Raw genomic sequence first — 21045 nt, 5'->3', positions numbered from 1 at the left:
AGGTGGGAGGAAACCAGAGATCCCAGCGGAAACAGACACCGCTACAAGGAGAATGTGCACAGACACTCCACACAGACCGTAACCTGAGCTCGAACCAGGAGCTGTGAGGCCGGCAACACCACCCGCTGCACCACCTTGCAGCCTGAAAACTCTTTTGCGTTTTCACAGTATATATATTTATGTACAGTATATCATGGAGCCAACATGCCCCTACCATATTCCACATTCATCTAGATATTCAAAGGTACAAATTTGTCCTCACACCATGTCACGGTAGGATGGATCACTGGCGGAGATGAAGCGGCTTACAGGAGGGAGGTGGCCAGTCTTGTGACATGGTGTGAGGACAACAACCTCACCCTCAACACGGACAAGACAAAGGAGATGATAGTGGACATGAAGAAAGAGAGGAGAACTCACCAGCCACTGTTTATCCGAGAGCTGGAAGTGGAGAGGGTGAGCAGCTTTAAATATTTGGGGGTCCACATCAGCGAGGACCTCACCTGGACACTCAACACCACCCAGCTGGTTAAGAAAACACAGCAGTGGCTGTACTTCCTAAGGAGGCTGAGGAAGTTTGGCATGTAACCTAAGATCCTCAACAACTTCTACAGCTGTGTTGTTGAGAGCGTCTTGACCAGCTGCATCACTGTGTGGTATGGCAGCACTACAATGAGGGATCGCAAACGTCTGCAGAGAGTGGTGAAGACTGCTGAGAAGATCATCAGGACTCCAGTGCCCTCTCTGCAGAATATTTAACAGACTAGTCTCACATATCTCATAGATTAGGTGGACTGAACTGCTACAGCTCAATTTGCACATTTGTAAATGTTACTGCTGCTATTTCTTATCAAGTAGCTTCATTTTGATTTGTACATTGTTAAATGTGACAGCTGCTATTGTTATTGTGTAATTGCACTCAATTTGCTACAGGCTACTGTACTATTGTTTTTGTATTTGTTATTGTTATTGTTTTGTACATAAGTCAATATTGCACATAGAGATATACCTCATATTACTGCTACATGTGAACACATTACTGTTACTACATGTACTGTAATACTGTTTTGCACAAGTCAATATTGCACACTCACACATAGTCTATATTTCTATATACATAATCTATATTTCTACTTCTGCAACATAGCTACACTTTATTGTTTGTTTGTATGTATGTGTATGTCTGTTTTTATTTTTTACATAGTTTGTATTTGTCTTGGCATTCAATGTGGACAGCAAAGAAAGAATTTCATTGTACAGGGAAACTTGGTTTTCCTCACTGTGCACATGACAATAAACGCTTTGAATCTCTTGAATCTCTTTTATTGATTCAAATGAAAAATCTGACACACACACACTCTCTATCTAATCCAGATAGGGAAATTCCATAAATGACAAAATTATATTGTCTTAAATGGTAAGATCTCAATGGTAAGATCCCAGAGAAGCTAAGAAATAAATTCCCTAATTGAATTTTAATTCTGTTCATTAGAATAATACTGCCTATCTACAGTACTTACATACACTAACCAGGGACATTCATTCAATAAAACATGTATGAATATGTCAGCATACAGGCATGTAGAGCACTGCGCAGTTTATCTTTGGATTGTTTATTAGTAGGGTAGAGATTATTATCCATTCAAGTATTTTAAGTCTTTTGTAGGTACTTTTGTGAGCTGTGAAATTGCCACATCATGTATTTTTTATATATTCATTTTCACTCATCGGGACAATGTTTTCATCCAAAGTGATAAGACAGGATACAACCGAGCAGTTGAGGGATTAAAGTGAAGTGAAAGTGAAGTGACTTGTGGCCAAGTATGGTGACCCATACTAGGAATTTGTGCTCTGCATTTAACCCATCCCATCTCATCCCATCCCATCTGCATTTAACACACACACACACACCGTGAACACACACCAGGAGCAGTGGGCAGCCTTTTTTGCTGCAGCACCCGGGGAGCAGTTGGGGGTTCGGTGCCTTTCTCAAGGGTCTCACCTCAGTCGTGGTATTGAGGGTGGAAGAGAGCGCTGGTCATTCGCTCCCCCCACCTACAATCCCTGCCGGACCTGAGACTCGAACCCGCAACCTTCAGGTTCACCTTCGGGTTGCAAGTCCAACTCTCTATCCATTAGGCCACGACTGCACCCCAAGGTGTAACAGTGGCAGCTTGGCGATGCTGCGATTGAAACTCCTGATCCCCTTTAAGCACTGAGCCACCACTGCCCAGTGATCTGTTCATTTGTACAGGACATAGGGCAGAAAAAGAGCAAAGTTCCTGCTCTCAAAACTGGAACGTCCCTGACCGCTGCCTGGCACACAACTGTCCAAGCTTTTTGCATATAGAAACAGTCATAAACGCTTAATGGACGAACGCTGCAGAGGGAAATGCAAATTCACTAAGCCAGGAAGAAAACACATAGCCACTGAACATGCACGTGGAGTTATTCAGTGTTGTATTAAACTTTCTGTTAAATCAAATCAACCAAGATTGGTTCAAATCAACAACACCAAACAGCTCAGATTGTGCCACTGCATGAAATGGGGGAGATCCTCAAAAACCATGCATCGCTTTATGAACTGGAGCTAGAACAAATTTTCAAATATATATATATTTTTTACTTTATTAAGCCTATATAAAAGTCTGTACAGTTTGTGCATGCTAGACTTTATGATTTGGGGTTGCATTATGCAATTACACTATTCAAAAATGATTAAAAAATGTTTGCTTAACATTTATTTTTGCTTAATTTTGCTTAACTTTTATTCTAATACTACAGAAAACAAACCTATTCACTTCCTTTATAATCAATTTTCCTTTTCTATTCATAATGCAGGGGAACTGAAATTACTTCTAATTAGCTGCTTAAAATGGCTTAAGACTGACTGGACTGGATTCTTTTCCAACTTCGCCTTCGCGGCCACCGTAGAATCACAATCTAGGAAACAGTCTGAACACTGCCTTGATTTTTATCAGGTAATTTAGCAAGAACCTGTCAACCGGTAAGTACTGCTTCTGCTGCTTCTTCTTCTTCTTCCCCTTTTTTAAACGGCTTTAAATGCTTAAGTCCATGCTGAATCTGTAGCTCGTTTCTAGAAATTTTTCCATCTTGTTTTATGTAGCTGTGTTATTATATTTAATTTCAGAATGCTAGATAGTGTATTAGCTTATCTAACCCGCACGCGCAGCTAGCCAAGAGCCTCGAGGTGGCCCTGCTACCGGAAGTGTGGTTGAGGGATTAGAGGGGACTGACATCTTTTCACTGAAAATTTCTGTTATGACATGTTGTTATGTTAGGCGTGGCAACAACTTGACCGCTTTATCTCACACTGGCTGCCTGACTTTACGTGCTAGGACGTGAGGCGCGAGCTCCTCCATGCTGGAGGTTTATGAGGATCACAGAAATATTATTTAATGTGTATTAGCCCACTTATTAATATGTGTGAAATCTCATTCCTGGGGGTAAGTCTTAGAAGCTTTAGAGTTAAGAGTTGGAGAAGGAAGTCTTATGGGTTCAGTTAAAAAAATAATAATAATAAAATAAATGAATGATATATACTTATATAAAGTGATATATTTTACATGTTTATATATGTGTATATTATATTATATTATATTATATTATATTATATTATATTATATTATATTATATTATGCATGTTTAATATGCTTCCCTTTTAGTTCCCTATGGCTGGGACAGGTGAATTGCTGCATCTCTCTTCACATTAATACACAGGAAGAGGTACGCAAGAGGCTAATCATTTACATGAACCTACAGTTTATTGCCCATCTCCTACTGAAGACACACTGTGGCCCAATCTTAACTCTAAATGCTTTCTTGTATATGATTGGCTGGAAGGACAGTCTACATAGTTCTAATTCTTCGACACATGTTTAAGCAGCTCTACTAATTTGCATCTTGTGCATCCATGTGTTGTTTCGTTTCCTTGATTAATACAGATAAAACCTATATTTTATGTAATTTACATAATAGAACTTCAAGAGTGCATTTCTGCAGAAGCAAATAGACTTGAACTTGAAGTGACCCTCGGCTTTTGTTTATTACTCCACTGTGCCTTACAGTGAACAGTCCTCTTTCTTTTTATTATTTGAGAATCTACAACTGTTAGTAGGACTCAGCTAAAGACTCTTCTGTTGTTAGGTGATGCATTTTTTTGTTTTATTTCCAGCTTCACCATGAATCAATATTTAAGTTCCATTTGAATTGTGCCACAGTGTACCTACCATTGATCTGAAGTCAAGCCCCTGTCAGGGAGCAGGAGTCTCTCATCGCGTGCTTGGGCCTGTTGTGTTATGAAGAAGGATGAAGCTACGGATGCACTTCGTGGTGGACCCCATGGGCTGGTTCTGCATCAGCACGGTGCTGTTCATCTGGCTCTACAACACCATCCTCATCCCCAAGCTGGTGCTGCTGCCACATTATGCTGAAGGACATATAACTGGAGCACTAGTTGTCTGTGAGTTGCGGTGACTAATATGGATTAAAATTAGAAGTAATTGGATAATGGCAGAAAAATCCAGATTGAAAATGAAACGGTGAATATGAATGACCAATTTGGTGGTGGGGATTTGTGTATTCCTCCATATGCAGTTCTTTTGTTTTTGCTATACACTGAAGAATTTGGGTTTGAGCTCAAAAGATGAACATGAGGTGATAGGAAAAGAAAGCTGAAATTCTGATCTGATTTTTACATCTTTGGCTCTATAACAGTGGCTCTGATTGATTTTCCTTCTTTTCTCTGTTTCAAAATGGCTTGATTGTCTCCTATAGACAGCTCTCTGGTTTTCATGTTGGTTTATCCTTTTTAACAACAAATGCAGTTTTTAAAGGCGAAACCCAGGGCTCAAACCAAGAGTAAACATTCAGAGTTATTAACTGTTTAAACAGTCAATCTAACAGGGCAACAAGAAACACCAATCACATGTTTCAATATCACTTGAAAAAATGGGGGGGGTTTGAACAAAAGGTGCCATGTTCCAAATTGTTTAACACATCCAGATGTAAATATTAGGAAATGAAAGCTGAAATTCTGTTCTATCGTCTCATATTCATCTTTTGATCTCAAACCCACATGTCTTCAGTGTAGTAAAAACAAAAGAATTGGCCATGCCGTTCCAATACTTTCTGACGCCAATGTAGAAGTCATGCGTCACTTGATCTTGAACTTGAGGACTGTCTGATATTTGTGACCTGTAGACGTGACCAAATGCTGGGTAATGCTCTGCTATGCTGCTTTTTTTTTTTTAGTTCCTGTTTGTTTCAGGGCCTTTTTGCCTCCACTAATTGAGATTCATACTCGGTGGGGTTAATTCAGTAACTGTTGCCTAGTTGGTTTAGCATTATGTTTCATTTCAAGTCATTTAGACTGTTATGATGGCAAGCTGCTGTGATGTTTTAGTACACTTCAGAATTCATCCATCCGCTGCAGTCGGTAGTTACGTCATCAATAAAGAGAAGTGAGTCAGTTCCACTGGCGGCCATGCATCCTCTTGTTACCATGTTTCTATGGTGCTTGTTTCTGTGTATAGTCTTTACCATCATGCAGTCTTCAACATTCGAAAACAGATTTTTCTTTATGACTGATCCTGTTGTATGGTCAATAAACAATGCCCTGCTTTAGTGGAATTGACACTTGTTTGGTCCTTATGTTGAAAGATAACACTCTCCGTCTAGAATCCCGTCTACATCTTTTGTTAGTTTTTGTCTGCACTCACCTGCCTCAGAAACAACTGATCAACCAATTGTCCAGTTGCTTAAGGTCCAAAACAGAGGGAAGCTTATGACTCAAATTACTGCTGACAGCATGTATTTTAATATTTGTTTTCCTCACATTCTGGCATGTGTAAGTAAAATATATTTGGCTATGCCAGGCTCCGTAAACAGGAGACAAATCAAATGATGTGGATCAACAACATCCAACAAATTAGGGTGAGAAAACATCTTTTCTCCCCATCTTGTACTAATGTTCAGGTATTCTAGCCTAGGCAGCATGTGCATGTGTTTTAGAGGTGTGAATCTGCACGGGATGCTAAAGTGCATCCATGTGAATTTCAAAACTTCTGGATGAAGCTAACTTCCACCAAAATCCCTAATTGTAGCTTTAAACCTCAGTCAATGTTTCATCTCAAATCCAGTTTGCTGTCACTTATATGTGAACTGAACTGTATTCCATGATAGGAATCTTTAAATCTTTAGCAAATCTTTTAGCAAGATTTCTGTGACATTACTAAACTTCTTCACACTGCTCTCAGCTTATAACGTTGGCTTTCTTCTGTTCTGTTTTTCTATCTATACTAAGTTTTACATTCAGCATTTCGAGATCTCAACTGCAGAGTTGTTCAAAAACACTTGATCCTAATTGACGCTGTGAGATACGTGACAGGGTTCACACACGTTTTAAAGTGGTTTGTTCAGCCATACCAAGGAGATAGAATGAGACGTATAGTATCTTAGATGTTATCTGACCGTTATCAGACAGGTTTTTCAGGCTTTTTTTTTTTTGTAAACTATGCAAAGCCTTCACCCTACAGTGTTTGGGGCACATGTGTGACGTCCTGGAAGGTGACAGAACTGCAGAGATGTTTATCCTGATCTTCCACACCCCAGTATATCTTATGAAAGGCTTGCTAATTAGGTGACGAGTTCAAACAGGCGTCTTTAAGGAAAACAGTAACCTGTTTGTGAATGGACCTTCTTAAAGAAGACTATTTTTCAGATTAGTGTAAGCACACTGAAGGTTTTGCATATGTAGTAGCATTTTCTTTAGTATTTTACAAGTTAGCTGTCAAAAGTAATCTTTCTCTCTGTCTGTCTGTTCCAAGGTTACTACCTAGCATCACTCTTGTGTGTGACTGCATTGTTAAGGGCTTCCACGGCAGACCCAGGACGACTCGCTCAAGACCCCAAAATCCCCTTAGCAGGTAATTAACTAACCAATGGCATCCCAAGTACAACAACTTGAACAGTGTTTTTTGTTTGTCGACCCCTGCCCCCCAGTTGTGGTGGTACTGCAGGGGAAATGTTTCTTTAAATATTCGTAGCCACATTCTTATATCACAATTTCTATATCCTAATAACGTTGTTTAATAATTATTTTCCAAATACATGGAATTACTTTGAGTCCATTAAAGTGCTCTGTTGTGTGAAGAGATGGGTAGAAAGCTCCTTCACCAATCACTTTGAGGTCTTTGTTGGGCTGCGTTGCTGCTTGTGTAGGTGTATACACCCACTGTGTTCTGTGGAACTGATTTCTGTACTAGAATAAGAAAGGAATTGAACATGATGGGGAGTGATGTTAGTATATGTTATACAATTATGTTATTCAATTTTTTAAATTTATTAATAAAATCCTTGTCATACTTTTTAACCATTTATAGTTACATCTCAAGTTGTGGATGTGTACAGGACAGGTTTCTGTTATCACTTACATTATAGCAGTTGTTACCTCAGCAGGAGGTAACGATAGTCTGATGTGGTGCTGGAATTAGAAGAATCTGCATTTGAAAAGGCAGCAGGGGGAAGTAACTTTCAAATTTGTGGGTTTTGGCCAGTTATGTTACTGAAATGATGACTTTTGTCAAAAAACAAAAAAAAATTTATGGTCAGATGTGTGTACTTTTTGAGCATGTAATATTTACTGAACAAATAAGTAATTCTTTCTGTGCTTCATACCATTGTCAATTAGCTTGAAAACATGAGTTAAAAAGGGGTATGATGTTTCATTCAGTATAATGCTCATATGAACCCCACAACAGTACTGAAATGCTCTTTTGGTAACACACCCATAACACACTGTTTTTCTTTCTTTTATTTATTAATTTTTTTAGCAAAGGGAAAACACATCACTATCACTATATACTGCCATTGAATTAATGTTTCTACACTGAAATGTGTTCTTTCAAATATACTCCAAGAATACCATAGGGATGCCATTGTAATTACCTTTTTATTTTTTATTTAATTATTGGCCACTCTTCTGTATATATATGCATCAGGAAAAGATTCAAGTTCAAACATTTCAGAGACACAGCATGCAGTTTTACAGTTGTACAATACTCAGGATCCACCACTTAACAAAATCATGACATAATTCTTGTACTTGGAGTTGAAATTAAGAATAGCTTGTGGGTTTTTTTTTTTTTTTTTTAGTTCACATTTACAATATCTGGTGCAGATTACTCATTTGTGTTTTATTGCTGTTTCTTTTTGGTTTCTATAAGTATGAGGACATATACAGATAGGTTTTGTCTTGACTTTTTATGAGGGTTTACATGCTCACCAGCAGAGGACACTGCTGTTCTGGTTTTAGCTCATAAAGACTTGACCAGTTGGCATAACACGTTGACCAGTGTAGTGACATAAAGATCATCTGTACTTTTAAAACACTCTCTGCCTGACATTTATTAATAATCTTACAATGCTTTGGGAAAAATTTGGCACTTGGAGACACAAAGTTTTACCATGCTAACTGGTCATATTAGCACAAAGGGAACCTTTTCCAGGTTTTCTGAAAATATGTAAAGTTAAAAGATATATAAAAACAGGCATCATATTGTTACCTGTATAATGCTCTATGGGTTTCCAGATCTGTTGGGGGAGAAGATTTGTCAGGGCTCTAATAGAATCAGAGAGGAGATCATCACCTTATCTGCACAGTGCTAAGCTAGTTAAGCCTCAGTCAGTCTTTAGGTGAATGTGTGTGCGAGTAGCACATGCCCTCTGCTTGTAATAGCATTAGCAATTACCCTGAAAGCATATGAGGCAGCTGACCAGATAAGGTCATATTAGGTCAAATGTGACAGGGCAGTAAATGACAGAGAGGTAATAACTTGATAAAAATGGTAGTTGTGGGTGACGGGAATTAAAATGGCACAGCACTGATCACCTCACATTGTGCCTGAGATAATTATGGAAGAAAATTAGAGGAAATTATGCAGGCTGATGCATAGTTTTCCAAAATTCCTGACACTGATTTGATCCTGGCACTAATTTTTTACACCATAACAAAGGGTGCTTGCATTGTGGACAGCACTGATTAGATGTTCAGCACTATTAGAAATCAGGCATATGCATCTTGCTGACAGATTTGTCTATGCACATGTCTGGTGTATGCATTTTCCATTTTGTGAAAAAGCCATAGTTATCAGGAATGATTAAATATTTACACAGAACCCGAAAAAGAAGTGGTTAATGCTCTCTTCTGGTCAGGACTGTATCTCTTCATCTTCTTTTTATATAAGTGTGTAATATTGTACTTTACGAAATGTTACTATGTAGAAACATTTGCTACTAGATGATCTTTGTTAATAAATGTCTTTGTTGGTAATATTTGTGAGGTTTCTCTTTGTGATTCATTGTAGAACGTGAACAATGGGAGTTGTGCAATAAATGCAACCTTATGAGGCCAAAGAGGTCACACCACTGCAGCCGCTGTGGACACTGTGTGCGCCGCATGGACCACCATTGTCCCTGGTAAGAAAGTGTCTCCGTAGACGTCTTCATTGTTTGCTGGTTGTGAGATGCATAAAACACACACAGTCTTGATTTTATATGTGGTGATAAATTATCTAAGGAAGAAATGTCAAGCTTCAGTCCTTTCCTGGAGAGTTTCATTCTATGGAGATTTATGTTTTTGCTTTTCTCACACACTAAATTCTGACCAAGAAGGCCTCGGTAATCAGCTAATAAGTGGATCAGATGTTAAATTAGGTAGAATGCTACACTTTGCAATATCGCACGTAAGTATCAGACACCTGATTCTGAGATTTTGGACTGAGGAACAAGAGCTTTGGGAAATATGAGTTCATTTTGGGAAATACAAGTTGGTTTATGTGCTATTAGTGAAGCTAAACTTATAATAGAGCATCTGTTCATTGGCTTTTGACCCCTAGGCTTATGAATTTGGCTATTTGGATTTAATATTTGCAAACAAACCTGACCATGATTCTTTGAGTACTTCAAAAATGAACTTGCACTTCATGTTCAACACTAACAATTAACATTTAAACTATGAATGTAGATTTTTTTTTTTGGCTATTAAGATTATGACCTTCCTGTAGCACTGAGGTGAGTAAAGCTGATTGGAGTAGAGGAGGGGTTCTCAGACTTTTTGCCTCCAGGTACCCCTTTAACTGTTAAAATAAGTCTTTTTTTTCTTTCTTTCTTTTTTATGAGCAAAGTCTAACTGTTTAAATGAGTACAATAATATTTTGGCTGTTTATTGGAGCCATAGAGTTTTTTTTTTTTTTTTTTTTTCCCCAAAAATTTAAAAACTCACTCCTAGCTATGCTTCACAGACTCCTGGGGTCCCTGGACCCTATTATTGAGAATAATGGGACTAGAGATCAGTCTATATTTCAGTACTTGGCTTACTAACCATTGAACCTACCAACATCCTACCTAGAATAAAATCGACAGGAGAGGACAAGACATGATCATTCATCCAAGCCCATCGAACAATGTCATAACTGTGGCACATTGAATGTCATAGCCCTCCATTTTGAGTATGCCTTTAAGGCATGTCACCTAAATCTGATTGCTGAATAAGATTGGCACTGAGGGCATAAAACAATATTTCTTAAACGTGGACATCTTGACTTAAGACGTATTCTATAACTTTCTTTCTAATAATATCATGCCCATCTTTCTTTCTAATAATAATGTAATATGGCCTGACTTTTACTGTGGCAATGAATCAGTAACTTTAATGACCTCAGTACATATGGAAGACAGAATAAGTATATAAGGCTTAACACAGTAAAAAAAAAAAAGTGATCTTATGAATTTGACCCTTTGCCCCAGACCGAGTGTGTTACCTTAAAAGACCTCAGTCTTTATACAGGCTGGTGTTCCTGGCAGACTGTGTGTGTGTGTGTGTGTGTGTGTGTGTGTGTGTGTGTGTGTGTGTGTGTAAAGTTAATAAGGCTTCTATAGAAAGGTAAAATGAAGGGAAGGAGATATCGGATGACCAGGGGAGCGTGTGACTGCTAGCCCAAAGCAGAGTGGTACAGTACGTCTGAAGAAGGCTTCAGTCTGTCTGGACTCAGCAAATCGTGACTTGCTGTCATCGCCTGTAATGGCCCAGAGAGAGGAAGGGCGGAAAAAAGTGCCCATATCTTTTTACAACTATTTGAATTAAGCTTCGACTTGGCTTCTCCATCCAAAGCTGTTTTTTTCCCCTCTCTTTCCATTTTTTTTTCAATTCCATTCTATTTCCTGCTTACTGTATATCTTTCTTTTTCAGAATAAAGTATTATTCTTCAGAATTTCCACTCAGTTTTTATTTATTAGATTTTTTTTTATGTATAGTTTGTGTGAAGATATAATGTAACACTTTGTACCTGTCTGTCCGTCTTTGCAGGATTAATAACTGTGTTGGGGAAGATAACCACTGGCTCTTTCTTCAGCTGTGTTTCTACACTCAGGTCCTGAGTCTCTACACTCTTGTGTTGGACTTCTGCCAGTACTACTACTTTCAGCCTCTAGTCTCAGTGGACAAGGTATGAGCAGGCTACACTTGGGTGTCTTGTTTTAAAGTGTTAACTGAGCTTAAGGTATGACTACTTCTAGCTTTTATCCATGGTCAAATCCACAAACCTTCAGAAAGGCATATTTGGTAAAAATCATTAAGCAGAATTTAAATGTAACTTTTCTGCTTGAGTTTGACTTTCGTTAAATATCTGTTATAAAGTATAGTTTTTTTGTGTAACGTCCATTGCATCAGTGCTTTTCTTTGATTTAGATCATTTGTGGTTTAAGAGAAATTAAGTTATAGTTTATGAAAAGTGAGAAAGATCAATTTAAAACTGTAACCTTTGTTAAAAATGCCTCTAACAGTGCTCAGAGTCAAGCATAATTAACTGGTTCTGTCGCATCACTGGGATGTGGGTTTAATCCAAAATGATCCTCAGAGTTTGGGAATCCAAAGCTATGACTTGTTTCCATAGGGTGTGTGTAAGATATTATTTGGCTCTTTTCTTTTAGGACAGTCAAGAGCATTTGTCGGCTCATATACGGAATAGAGTGGATGGAAGATGTGGTTACTTGGCTAAGTGTGCCGTTGTACCCTGCTCCTGTGAGATTTGGGTGTCACTTAGGGATGGGAAACTTATGCTCTCAATGCCACCTATAATTCTGTGTGTTTTCGATTCAGTGCGCCAGTGCGATTTATAAAATGATTCTCGATGCATCTTGATGTATCTCGATTTTATACATGATGGCTTGTTTCTCTTTTCTGACCACTTTTTTTTTAACATTTAAGTTTAAGTAGATTAAAAAGCTGTACTTGGTTGAAGCTCGATTTCCTCCACAGTCACTTTTTCGCCCTAATATAGTCTTGGCCAGTTCCCACCCAGCAGTTAGATCTCCCCTATTATACGACAGCTACCAAAACAGGAGGGTGCTTTCTGCCCCCTTACGCATACAAGAGCTCACGGACGCTCATGATTAGCTAGTGTTGCTGTGATTGATTGGATGCTGATAGGGAAAGAGAGTATGTCATCCCTCCCAACCAGAGAGCAAGGCAAATTTTACTCCTAGCCACAGGTGGCTGTCGCATTGTCAGTATTCGAGCTTGTGATCTCCGGAAACAGGCTGTACACTTTTCTGTTGTGCCACTCAAGACCGCACAGTCACTTTTAAAGTGAATGGCATAGATCTGAGTTTGTCCATATTCAAATCTGCTAGCTAGCTTAGCTACTTGCTAGTAGCACAGTTGCTAGCCTACACCTTTACATCCCCAACCAGTTTGTCTGGACTTTGTATGGCCAAAAATAAATTGTATTTTTATTTTGTAAGTATGACTTGTTTCATATTGTATTTATACTGTTTTCTTTGTTTGAAAAATGAAGATGCAGAATTGTTTAAAGAAAGAATCAACACACATCCTAGAAAAAAACCCTAATATCACTTTTAATAAATTGTGGTCTTAATCAGCATAGTGCTGCAATCAGCATAGTGCTGCAATTTCAGACATCATACAAATTCAGAGTTCAGACTTGATGTTGACCTATATGTAAATTCTATAGCGTCTTAAAAAATAATATGTAGCAGAAAGTGTCTGTCCTCTGTGGTCACTTTGCATTAACACTTAATTCAATTAATTTTCACTCATTCTCACCCAGATTAATCAGTGCATTCGCAATGACAGCTGAAACAACTGAGCCATCTCCTTGGCAGCAGTTGCTGGCCTGTATCTCATTTCCTGTTTTTGTTTTGCCACATTGTGTGTAGGTAAACGAACCCAGCTGAGAAGTGTGAGGCGGGGTGTATACACACAGAAGTGCCTGTGCAGGAGAGATAGAGGCGTTATCTCTGGGAAAGCTGGACTTTTTTTGGTGGTGTGTGGAATATGCTGAATTGGGATGCATGTTTGGTGTGATACAGGCACAGACAGCCTCAAGCCAGACAAATGAACATGAAGCATTGAATCACTGTTAGGAACAACAGCCGCTCCTAATGAGCCCTGTGGAAATGCCATTTTTGTTTAAGTGTATGTGTGTGAATTGACATGTTGGAACAGAAATTAGGGATGGTTGCATGCGTGTGATATTTCGTTCATGCTGATACATTCTCTTCCTTTGTTTCCCAGGAGTTATTTACGGTGCGTCATGAGTTGGCACTCTTGCGTGTGTCCTGCTTCATGGGATTGATTATGTTCGGAGGAATGAGCAGTCTCTTCTACTCACAGATCACAGGAATCCTTTCTGTGAGTCAGTCTCTATCTCTTCTCTTTTTTCTCACTTACTTTTTTTTTCCCCCATTTACACTCACTTACAGTTGTTCACTGTATACTTACACACTCATCTGTCAGTGACACAGTAATGATTGGCATTATCATTCATTCATCTTCAGTGAACACTTTATCCTGGTTAGGGTCATGATGGATCCGAAGTCGGGACCCTGGGAACACTGTGCACGAGGCAGGATTTACACCCTGAATGGGACGCCGGTCCATCACAGGGCACCATTCACACACACATTCACTGCTACACTGCCTGTAGTTGCCAGACTTGCATACATCCTAATGACTCTGGCTGACTGTGTGCAGATTCTCGCCCACAGAATTACTAGAAGTTGGCTTAGACAGAACATGCATAAAAATGTGTGCTTTCTCAGTTGATTGAACATGAATTGAAAGCTGTGATGGGGCAGAGTGCTAATCACATTTGACTCTGATCCTTTGATTGACAACTTCATGTGAGAAAAGAGGATTAGGGTGTGACCTGGCTAAATTCAGGAAAAAAAAAAGACCATGTACTTTGACAAAGAGCACTCTCTATCTAGCCTTATCTAGTTTTGCATTGCCCAGTCATGTCCACTTCAATCTGGAGCGCCACCAGTTGTTGTGGAAATGTTTCTCTCTGGTCCTTGACATACACTTGAACCTTTTGCACATTGGGATATCATTTGTATTACATTCATATTTTCTCATTTTCTTTACATACAACAATTACAAATAAAAATATTTTGATGTCAGTGATGCCTGTTTTAAGAAGATGAGAAATGCTCTGTTTTAAGACATTGATATACATGAATATGCTGGAACAGTGTAGTTAAAATCTTTATTCTGATATTACCAAGAACAATCAACTACACACAAATACTTACAGGTAAATACGGGACTGACTTGTGTGTCAGTACTCCGCTATGCATGCTTTTCAGTGTAGATAATTAGAAAGTAAAAGAACTTGAAATTGTATGAAATTGATCAGTGTTAACAGCTCCTAATGTACCTTGTGAATTCTAAAAGAGAAAAAAAAAAGAAAATGTGCCTGCCAAGATCCTCTTTATGGAATTAAGTGGCTTGAATTATGCCATGTATCCTTTTCAAAATGGGCTTTTGCTGTGGTTTGTCCTTACGATGGCTTTACAATTAAAAAGGATCCGGACAATTAAGCAGCGAAGAGGCTGTGTCTAAAGCTTTGCTTGCTTCATGGAGCAGAACTCCCAAAAGACATTCATATGGGGCTTTTTCCATTACTGGTATGTCATTTGTTTTGTTTTGGAACAGTACAGGTTCTGCTTTCCTAATGCCACACCTCTAACCATCCATATTACATGCCTCACAGAGCATTACATGTCTGTGGCCAAGATGGATTGAGAAACCTGATGAGATACAAGCCTCCAGGAGAAGTAGCTGTTTAACACAGTTATTATCACATTAACACGTCAAATAGTTTCCTACGTCCCTGGATATCCTTGAGTACACTTCTTGGCAGCAGATGAGCTGTCTTCAGCATGATTTGGATTTTCTAATATAGTCAGTGTTTTCCTAGAGAGGCACGCTATAACATAGAACTCCTCATGAAGATAGGCACACGCCAACCACAAATGCGTTCCACCCTCTGATCCCAACATTGTCTAATAAGGAGTATTATTAGACTTGGCTGGCCAGATGATATGCCAGTTGCTTGTGTCAGTGATTACATTTTTGACCGCTGATCCCTAGTAAGATGATCTCACATGTCTATACAGAAGTCAGCATTTGGTTGCATTTGTTAGTGTTAATGGCTTGACCCTGGTCTTAACCCAGACTTGTATGCCTCATATTTTAGATTTAGATGAGGTTTTTAAGAATTGATGTTTGTAGCAGTCTTAAAGGTTAAAACGTGTATTTTTGATTATTAATGCATGTGGATCAGTGTGAATTATCATTTTTTTTTCTGGATTAGCCATCAGTCACACTTCACCCCTCCATAAATAGGTCCCTCAGTGGTAGAGCTAGGCTCACCTCATTTACATAATCGGCTGCAGTGTCTCTTTTTTGTCCCTTATTCGGGTCGTCTCGCCCCCTCACCTGGTGTGCAGGGGGTGAGTTTAGTAGGCTGACGCATGCGGCGTATTGTCCACATGCAGATGCCCCTCTTGGCCCTGCCAACTTGGCAAGGTGAAGAGGGCACCAGGGGCTTCTCACTGCTGACAGCTTCACTGTCTCTCTTTTGTCTTTGTGCACGCTGTAGAGTCTTTCATTCCTAGCGTGGGAACGATGAGAAAGAGGTCTGCTACATAAACTTGCATCTAGTCATAGAAAGTTCTATAAGTCAATGATTCACAATATATTCTCTCTTTCATATGTGTGAGGGATTAAATGGTTGTGTAGTATTTATATCCATCCTCTTCCTTTTTTGTTTCAGGACACAACCACTATAGAGAAAATGTCTCACTCCTCTGAAGGGAAGTAAGTGTTCCTCTTTTAAGTTCTCTAGGTGATATTTGGATAATGATTAGCAAATCATCCCAGGCCAGGATTTTCAAGTGAAAAATACTCATCAGTTCTTATTGAAGTACTATAAGAAGATATCTTAGAAGATATTCTGGTTTAAGATATTCCTCTTTAATGAAGTGCATTTATGCCTGGCTCGCAGCAGTGCTCATCGGTCGTGGCAGCAGTCGCTGGCCGAGGTGTTTGGCACGCGCTGGAAGCTCCTGTGGTTCCTGCCGTTCCGAAGCAGACGGCCACTGTACCCGAGTTCCTCCTCCCACTCGCACGTGTAGCAAAACAGAGGCTGGTGTTGAGGACGTGAACTGTCTACTTTACACTCCTTTCTCTTCTCCACTCCGTCGCTTCACTGTGGCCTAACACTTCTGAGGTACCAAAACTGCAGTCCTCTTCAGGTTTTGCTCTGTTAATGAACTTGACCACATTGGATATGATTCCTCTTATTCCACGGCCAAGCTCTTGTCCCATGGTATTATTAGAGTTGACTTTTGATTTTGGTAGCGTGTGTTATTTTTTGGGTTTGTACTGAAAGCTTTGTAAACGGCATGCGAATGTGTGTATTTACAATGTTAGGGAACATCAGGGTATGACTGAATTAAAGGGTTTGTTGTTTCCAGGGTAACACTCCATGACTCAGTGATTGGCAGGGTGCAGCTTAGTCTGAGAGGTTTTATCTTTGGCTTATTGGGGTGGGTGGCTGATGGCTCTAGAGGTGAGCCATGACCTCTGGCAAGAGCTGAAGACAACCTCAACACTAACTCTGCTCACAAACGCTTAGCCAAGCATCATGTACCACAACACTGAATCCTCAACTTGAATACTGATCAGGTGGCAGCACAAAGATGCATTCCGTTCAGTCACAGTTTTGCCTCTTGCTTATTTTATCACCTGATTTGTGCCTTTTGGAATATGTCAGAGAGTTTAGGTAATTTTTATATATATTTTGCCAAATTATTTAAAATCGTACATTGATGGTGTGAGAAGCAGTTATCCTAAAATTCTAATGATTTTAAAAGAATGTTAAGCTTTTATTTATTTTTTTATTTGGGTTTTTGTTTTTCATATTAAACCTGTGACCCAAATTTACCAAAAATAGACCAAATGCACAATTGGTCTTTATTAATAATGCTAAAACAACTAATAAACTATACTACAGATATATACACACTCTACACCTAAGGTTTTATGAAGGGAATGTTTGTACTAGAATATTTTGTTTATTTCGTAGTTGTTGTATGTGAAGTGCCTCCTTAACTCGGCTTGGTTGTTTCATTCCATTGTGCCACGATTCTCCGTTTTTATTTTTATGAATGGTTTCTTCAGGGAAGGCTGGTATGGGAAAAAATGTCCACTTCATAATTTGGTGAAAACAGATGCAATCAACTCCAAATTTATTGGCAACCTTCAAGATAATGACCAAACAATATTGTATAAAATAAACATTATACACAAAGATTGTGCAAAATTTTTCCAGGTAAACTACTGAAGAAACTGCTTACCTTTCCTCTAATTTGCTGTTTCTCTGGAAAATAAAATACTTGAGGGAAAATCTAAGAACTTTTAACACAAGAGACAGATGGTTGTTGGACTTTTCACAAGTCAGGCATTGCATATGAAATATAACAGTTAAGGCTAATCAAGGCCAGTTAGAGTAAATGTACTCACACCCACTGAAAATATGGTGACGAGTAATTTGATTTTGTGTTTTATGGCTGATAGTTCAGGGGCTCTCTGAAGATTGATGGCGTCATGAATTCTGCTACGTATCAGGATATTTTAGCCCAAAGCTTGGTTGCCTCTGCCAGGAGGTTCACAGTTGGCCATCAAAAGAGCTTTCAAAAATATGGTGACAAATATGCACCCAAATCAACACAGAAAAAAAAAAAGTGATCTGAATGGAATAGGGGGTTACATCTACCCGCGTACAAATAGTAAATGAGTTTGAAATGTCCAGCATCCTCCAACATGTGTCTCCAACATTGTTAGACGTTACAGGCGTTCTCTACAGGTGGAATTTCACCAGATATTTATTTTAGGGGTGCAGATAATTTTGAAAACATTTTTACAAAGAAAGACTGCACTACTGAACTTTTAATGTTTGAAGAAAAAAATATTATGTCAAAATAAAACTACACATTAAAATGCAAAGTATCACTTAATGCATGTGTTATTCTTTTTTTGCTTATCTGCATGAGGGGTGCCAATAATACTGGAGTTGACTGTAATCTTACCTTTTGGGAGGAATTGTAATGAGATTTTTTTGTTTTATAGCCATCCATTGTTTTAAATTAATTTAGCAATATTTTCTATTGCTTTGATTTAGGAGTCACATTGGCCCATTAGGGTAGAACATTTTTGGTGTAAAATTTGAATCTGGGTTTTGCTGATTTTGCTGGTTTCTGATCAAAGTCTCAGCATTAATACTGTCTCAAAATTATTGTGAAATTCAGGTAAATACCTATGGTCTGATTGGAAGCTCTCCATCACAGGATGATGTTCTCACTTTTGGATGGTATTGTTGCCTCATGTCTGAATAAATGTCTTAATTTATTGGAATATTGTCTAAAAATGTAAAGCACACTCTTGATGATAGTCAGAACTGAAATGAGCATACATCTATCTCTCCTCATGTTTGGAATAGATCAACAACATGGGACAACATGGGTATCTCCAGAAAGTTTTACAGAAAATTATAGCACTTAAAAAAAAAAAGCAGGTCTGGGTCAGAGCAACTCAAAATGGTGGACCAGGTCACAAATATATTTAATGCAATATTAAAATGAATTATGGAAAGCCAGATCTTATGCTCCAGTCTGCAAGGTTAAGATCGAGAATGGTCGTTATGCTGTGCTTATCGTACATCTCTCAGTTTTGAATCATGTTTATTTTGTTTACTCACTGTGGCTCCATGGCAAATGAATACTTTTTATGTATATGCACACAAGAAAGGATCGTATGGCTTTGTTTAAATCTGAGCTATTTAGTAAGATTGAGTAGTGCTTGTTTACCTCACATTTTTAGGATGAATTTTTAGGCTGAATATTTATTGATAAAGTTGCCTCCTTCATGACTAATGAAAGTGCCAGTTTAGCTAGTGTGCTGTAAGATGTATGAAAAGGTGGCAAGTTGAACAAACCAGATCAAAAAGTCCGTTCCCAAAATTGAGCACTGATTATTTTTTTGTTCTAATGTACTACACTACTTTGCCACTTATCAGACATTTCATGTTAAGTTTACAGTAACAATAATATAACATGATACTAAGGGTTTTTTTCTGTCTTGACATCACATTATCATTTGGAAGTAGTGGGTTTGTTCCTTGTTAACACTTCACTTGAGTAATGATTTGAATTTGATGCTGCCTGAATTGCCCTAAAATTCTTTACCTCTTCAGACTATGTTCATATGCACAGCATAGTTTTTGTGCATTTTCAGTGTCATGACAATGCTAGGAATATGCCATATGATAGAGTAAATCAGGCCTGGGACCCAATAAAAAGGTTGAAGAAGGTCACGGGTCAAAAAATGGCCACTTTCATTAACATGGGGGCATACTGGGTGCTCATGTTCATTCATCCATCTACAGAACTGCTATATGCTGGTCAGCGTTGTTCTGGTTTAAATTACAAATTTGTTTATATTTTTTTAAAACAGAGCCAACTAAATTCATGAGAAATTATCACGTGCAGGGCTAAACAAAAATAGTCCCATGCACACCTCTAGATTAAAACAAACCACATTGTGGTTTAGTCGGAGCTGTTTGCTAATTGTATACGGCACTGTTTGACAACGTTATGACATGTCCATAATATTTGTACATTTTCATCCATGTTATTATATTGTGTGAAATAAGTGAAGTATTTAGTCGATGGCAAACAGTTAAACACAGCTTAAATTTACTCAGAGTGCTCATATAAACTTATAGGTGTGTATCTTTACCTTAGAAAGCAATAAAACCTTCTCAAATCTTCACTGTGCTATAGCATATATACAAATATATACATGCTGTATACTACTACACACATGCTGACATTCTTATCAAGGGAGTTAGCCATGTGCATGTAGTGATGTCTGTGCTATTTGGTTTACGTCTACTGTTGCTATCAGTAGAAACTGCGTGCTGGAAATGTACACTTCTCTCTGCACTATCGTGAGCTCCTAATTCAGGTGTAAGATGTAATCACACTTGGGCTCTTTTATTGACTCTCTTGTATCGATTCTTTTCATGTGGTGTGAATCAAACAGTTTATTTACCTTTATTTTGTGATGGAGACTACACAGTATATAATATGTGAATTGTTATTTATTAGGGTGTTTTTTTAATAAATAGTGTTTTGAAATCTGGAATATGACTCATCTTTTTCATTTTAATGTGTGTCTACTGTATGCGCAGAGCTTGCTTGTTAGTTTTAAACATGTTCTTAATGTTCACAATGTTCTTATTATTAAATGCCGTCATCTGCCTTGCGTTGTCCTCATGGATCTCGTGGTCGTCCCAGAATAGAGGTGCAAAGGTCCTCTCTCCATTTGTTTCTCTTTAATAGAGTTTCCCCATGACCTCAAAGCAGACCATCTGTGAGGGAATCTCAGCCATCAATCAATGCATGCAGGTTATTTTTCTAATCTTACACAAATAAAGCTCAGCTCTTTCCTTCAGGCTGAGGCTCCCTACATTCCCATCTGTGTTACTCTGAGAACCTACATGATCCTCTCGGCTTGTTTTCTATCTCTCTGTTCTCTCTTACACTCATTCACTTATCCCATCTGCTATCTGGTCATAAAGGATGTCCCACTCTGTT

General features: G+C 38.5%; 1 protein-coding gene across 6 annotated transcripts; it reads left to right on the top strand.

Annotated features, from left to right (window-relative positions):
* Nucleotides 1-2898: 2898 nt before the first annotated feature.
* On the top strand, nt 2899-20593 carry zdhhc21 (zinc finger DHHC-type palmitoyltransferase 21). Of its 6 annotated transcripts, none has more exons than XM_034303469.2 (9): nt 2900-3007; nt 3687-3747; nt 4242-4483; nt 6849-6947; nt 9387-9498; nt 11387-11525; nt 13616-13732; nt 16161-16204; nt 16395-20593. In XM_034303469.2, exons 3-9 carry the CDS (start codon nt 4330-4332, stop codon nt 16519-16521), a joined length of 792 nt encoding a protein of 263 aa, XP_034159360.1. In that variant the 5' UTR covers nt 2900-3007; nt 3687-3747; nt 4242-4329; the 3' UTR covers nt 16522-20593. The 6 variants fall into 6 exon arrangements, with proteins under 6 accessions (XP_026792264.3, XP_034159360.1, XP_026792266.2 ...); XM_026936465.3 differs by having other exon boundaries at nt 16392-20593; XM_053233484.1 differs by having other exon boundaries at nt 4196-4483; nt 16392-20593.
* The last annotated feature ends 452 nt before the right edge of the window (nt 20594-21045 follow it).

This window comes from Pangasianodon hypophthalmus, chromosome 4 (assembly GCF_027358585.1).
Source record: "Pangasianodon hypophthalmus isolate fPanHyp1 chromosome 4, fPanHyp1.pri, whole genome shotgun sequence".
Lineage (NCBI taxonomy): Eukaryota > Metazoa > Chordata > Actinopteri > Siluriformes > Pangasiidae > Pangasianodon > Pangasianodon hypophthalmus.
Note: the sequence above shows the minus strand (reverse complement) of the source record. Positions and strands in the feature narration are given on the sequence as shown.

Excerpts from the sequence above, each read along its gene's own strand:
- zdhhc21 (XM_026936465.3), top strand. The coding sequence starts at position 4,330 with ATGAAGCTACGGATGCACTTCGTGGTGGACCCCATGGGCTGGTTCTGC. Across the intron at positions 6,948-9,386 it reads CCCCAAAATCCCCTTAGCAG|AACGTGAACAATGGGAGTTG; the intron begins GTAATTAACTAA and ends GATTCATTGTAG. Across the intron at positions 16,205-16,391 it reads TCTCACTCCTCTGAAGGGAA|CAGTGCTCATCGGTCGTGGC; the intron begins GTAAGTGTTCCT and ends CCTGGCTCGCAG.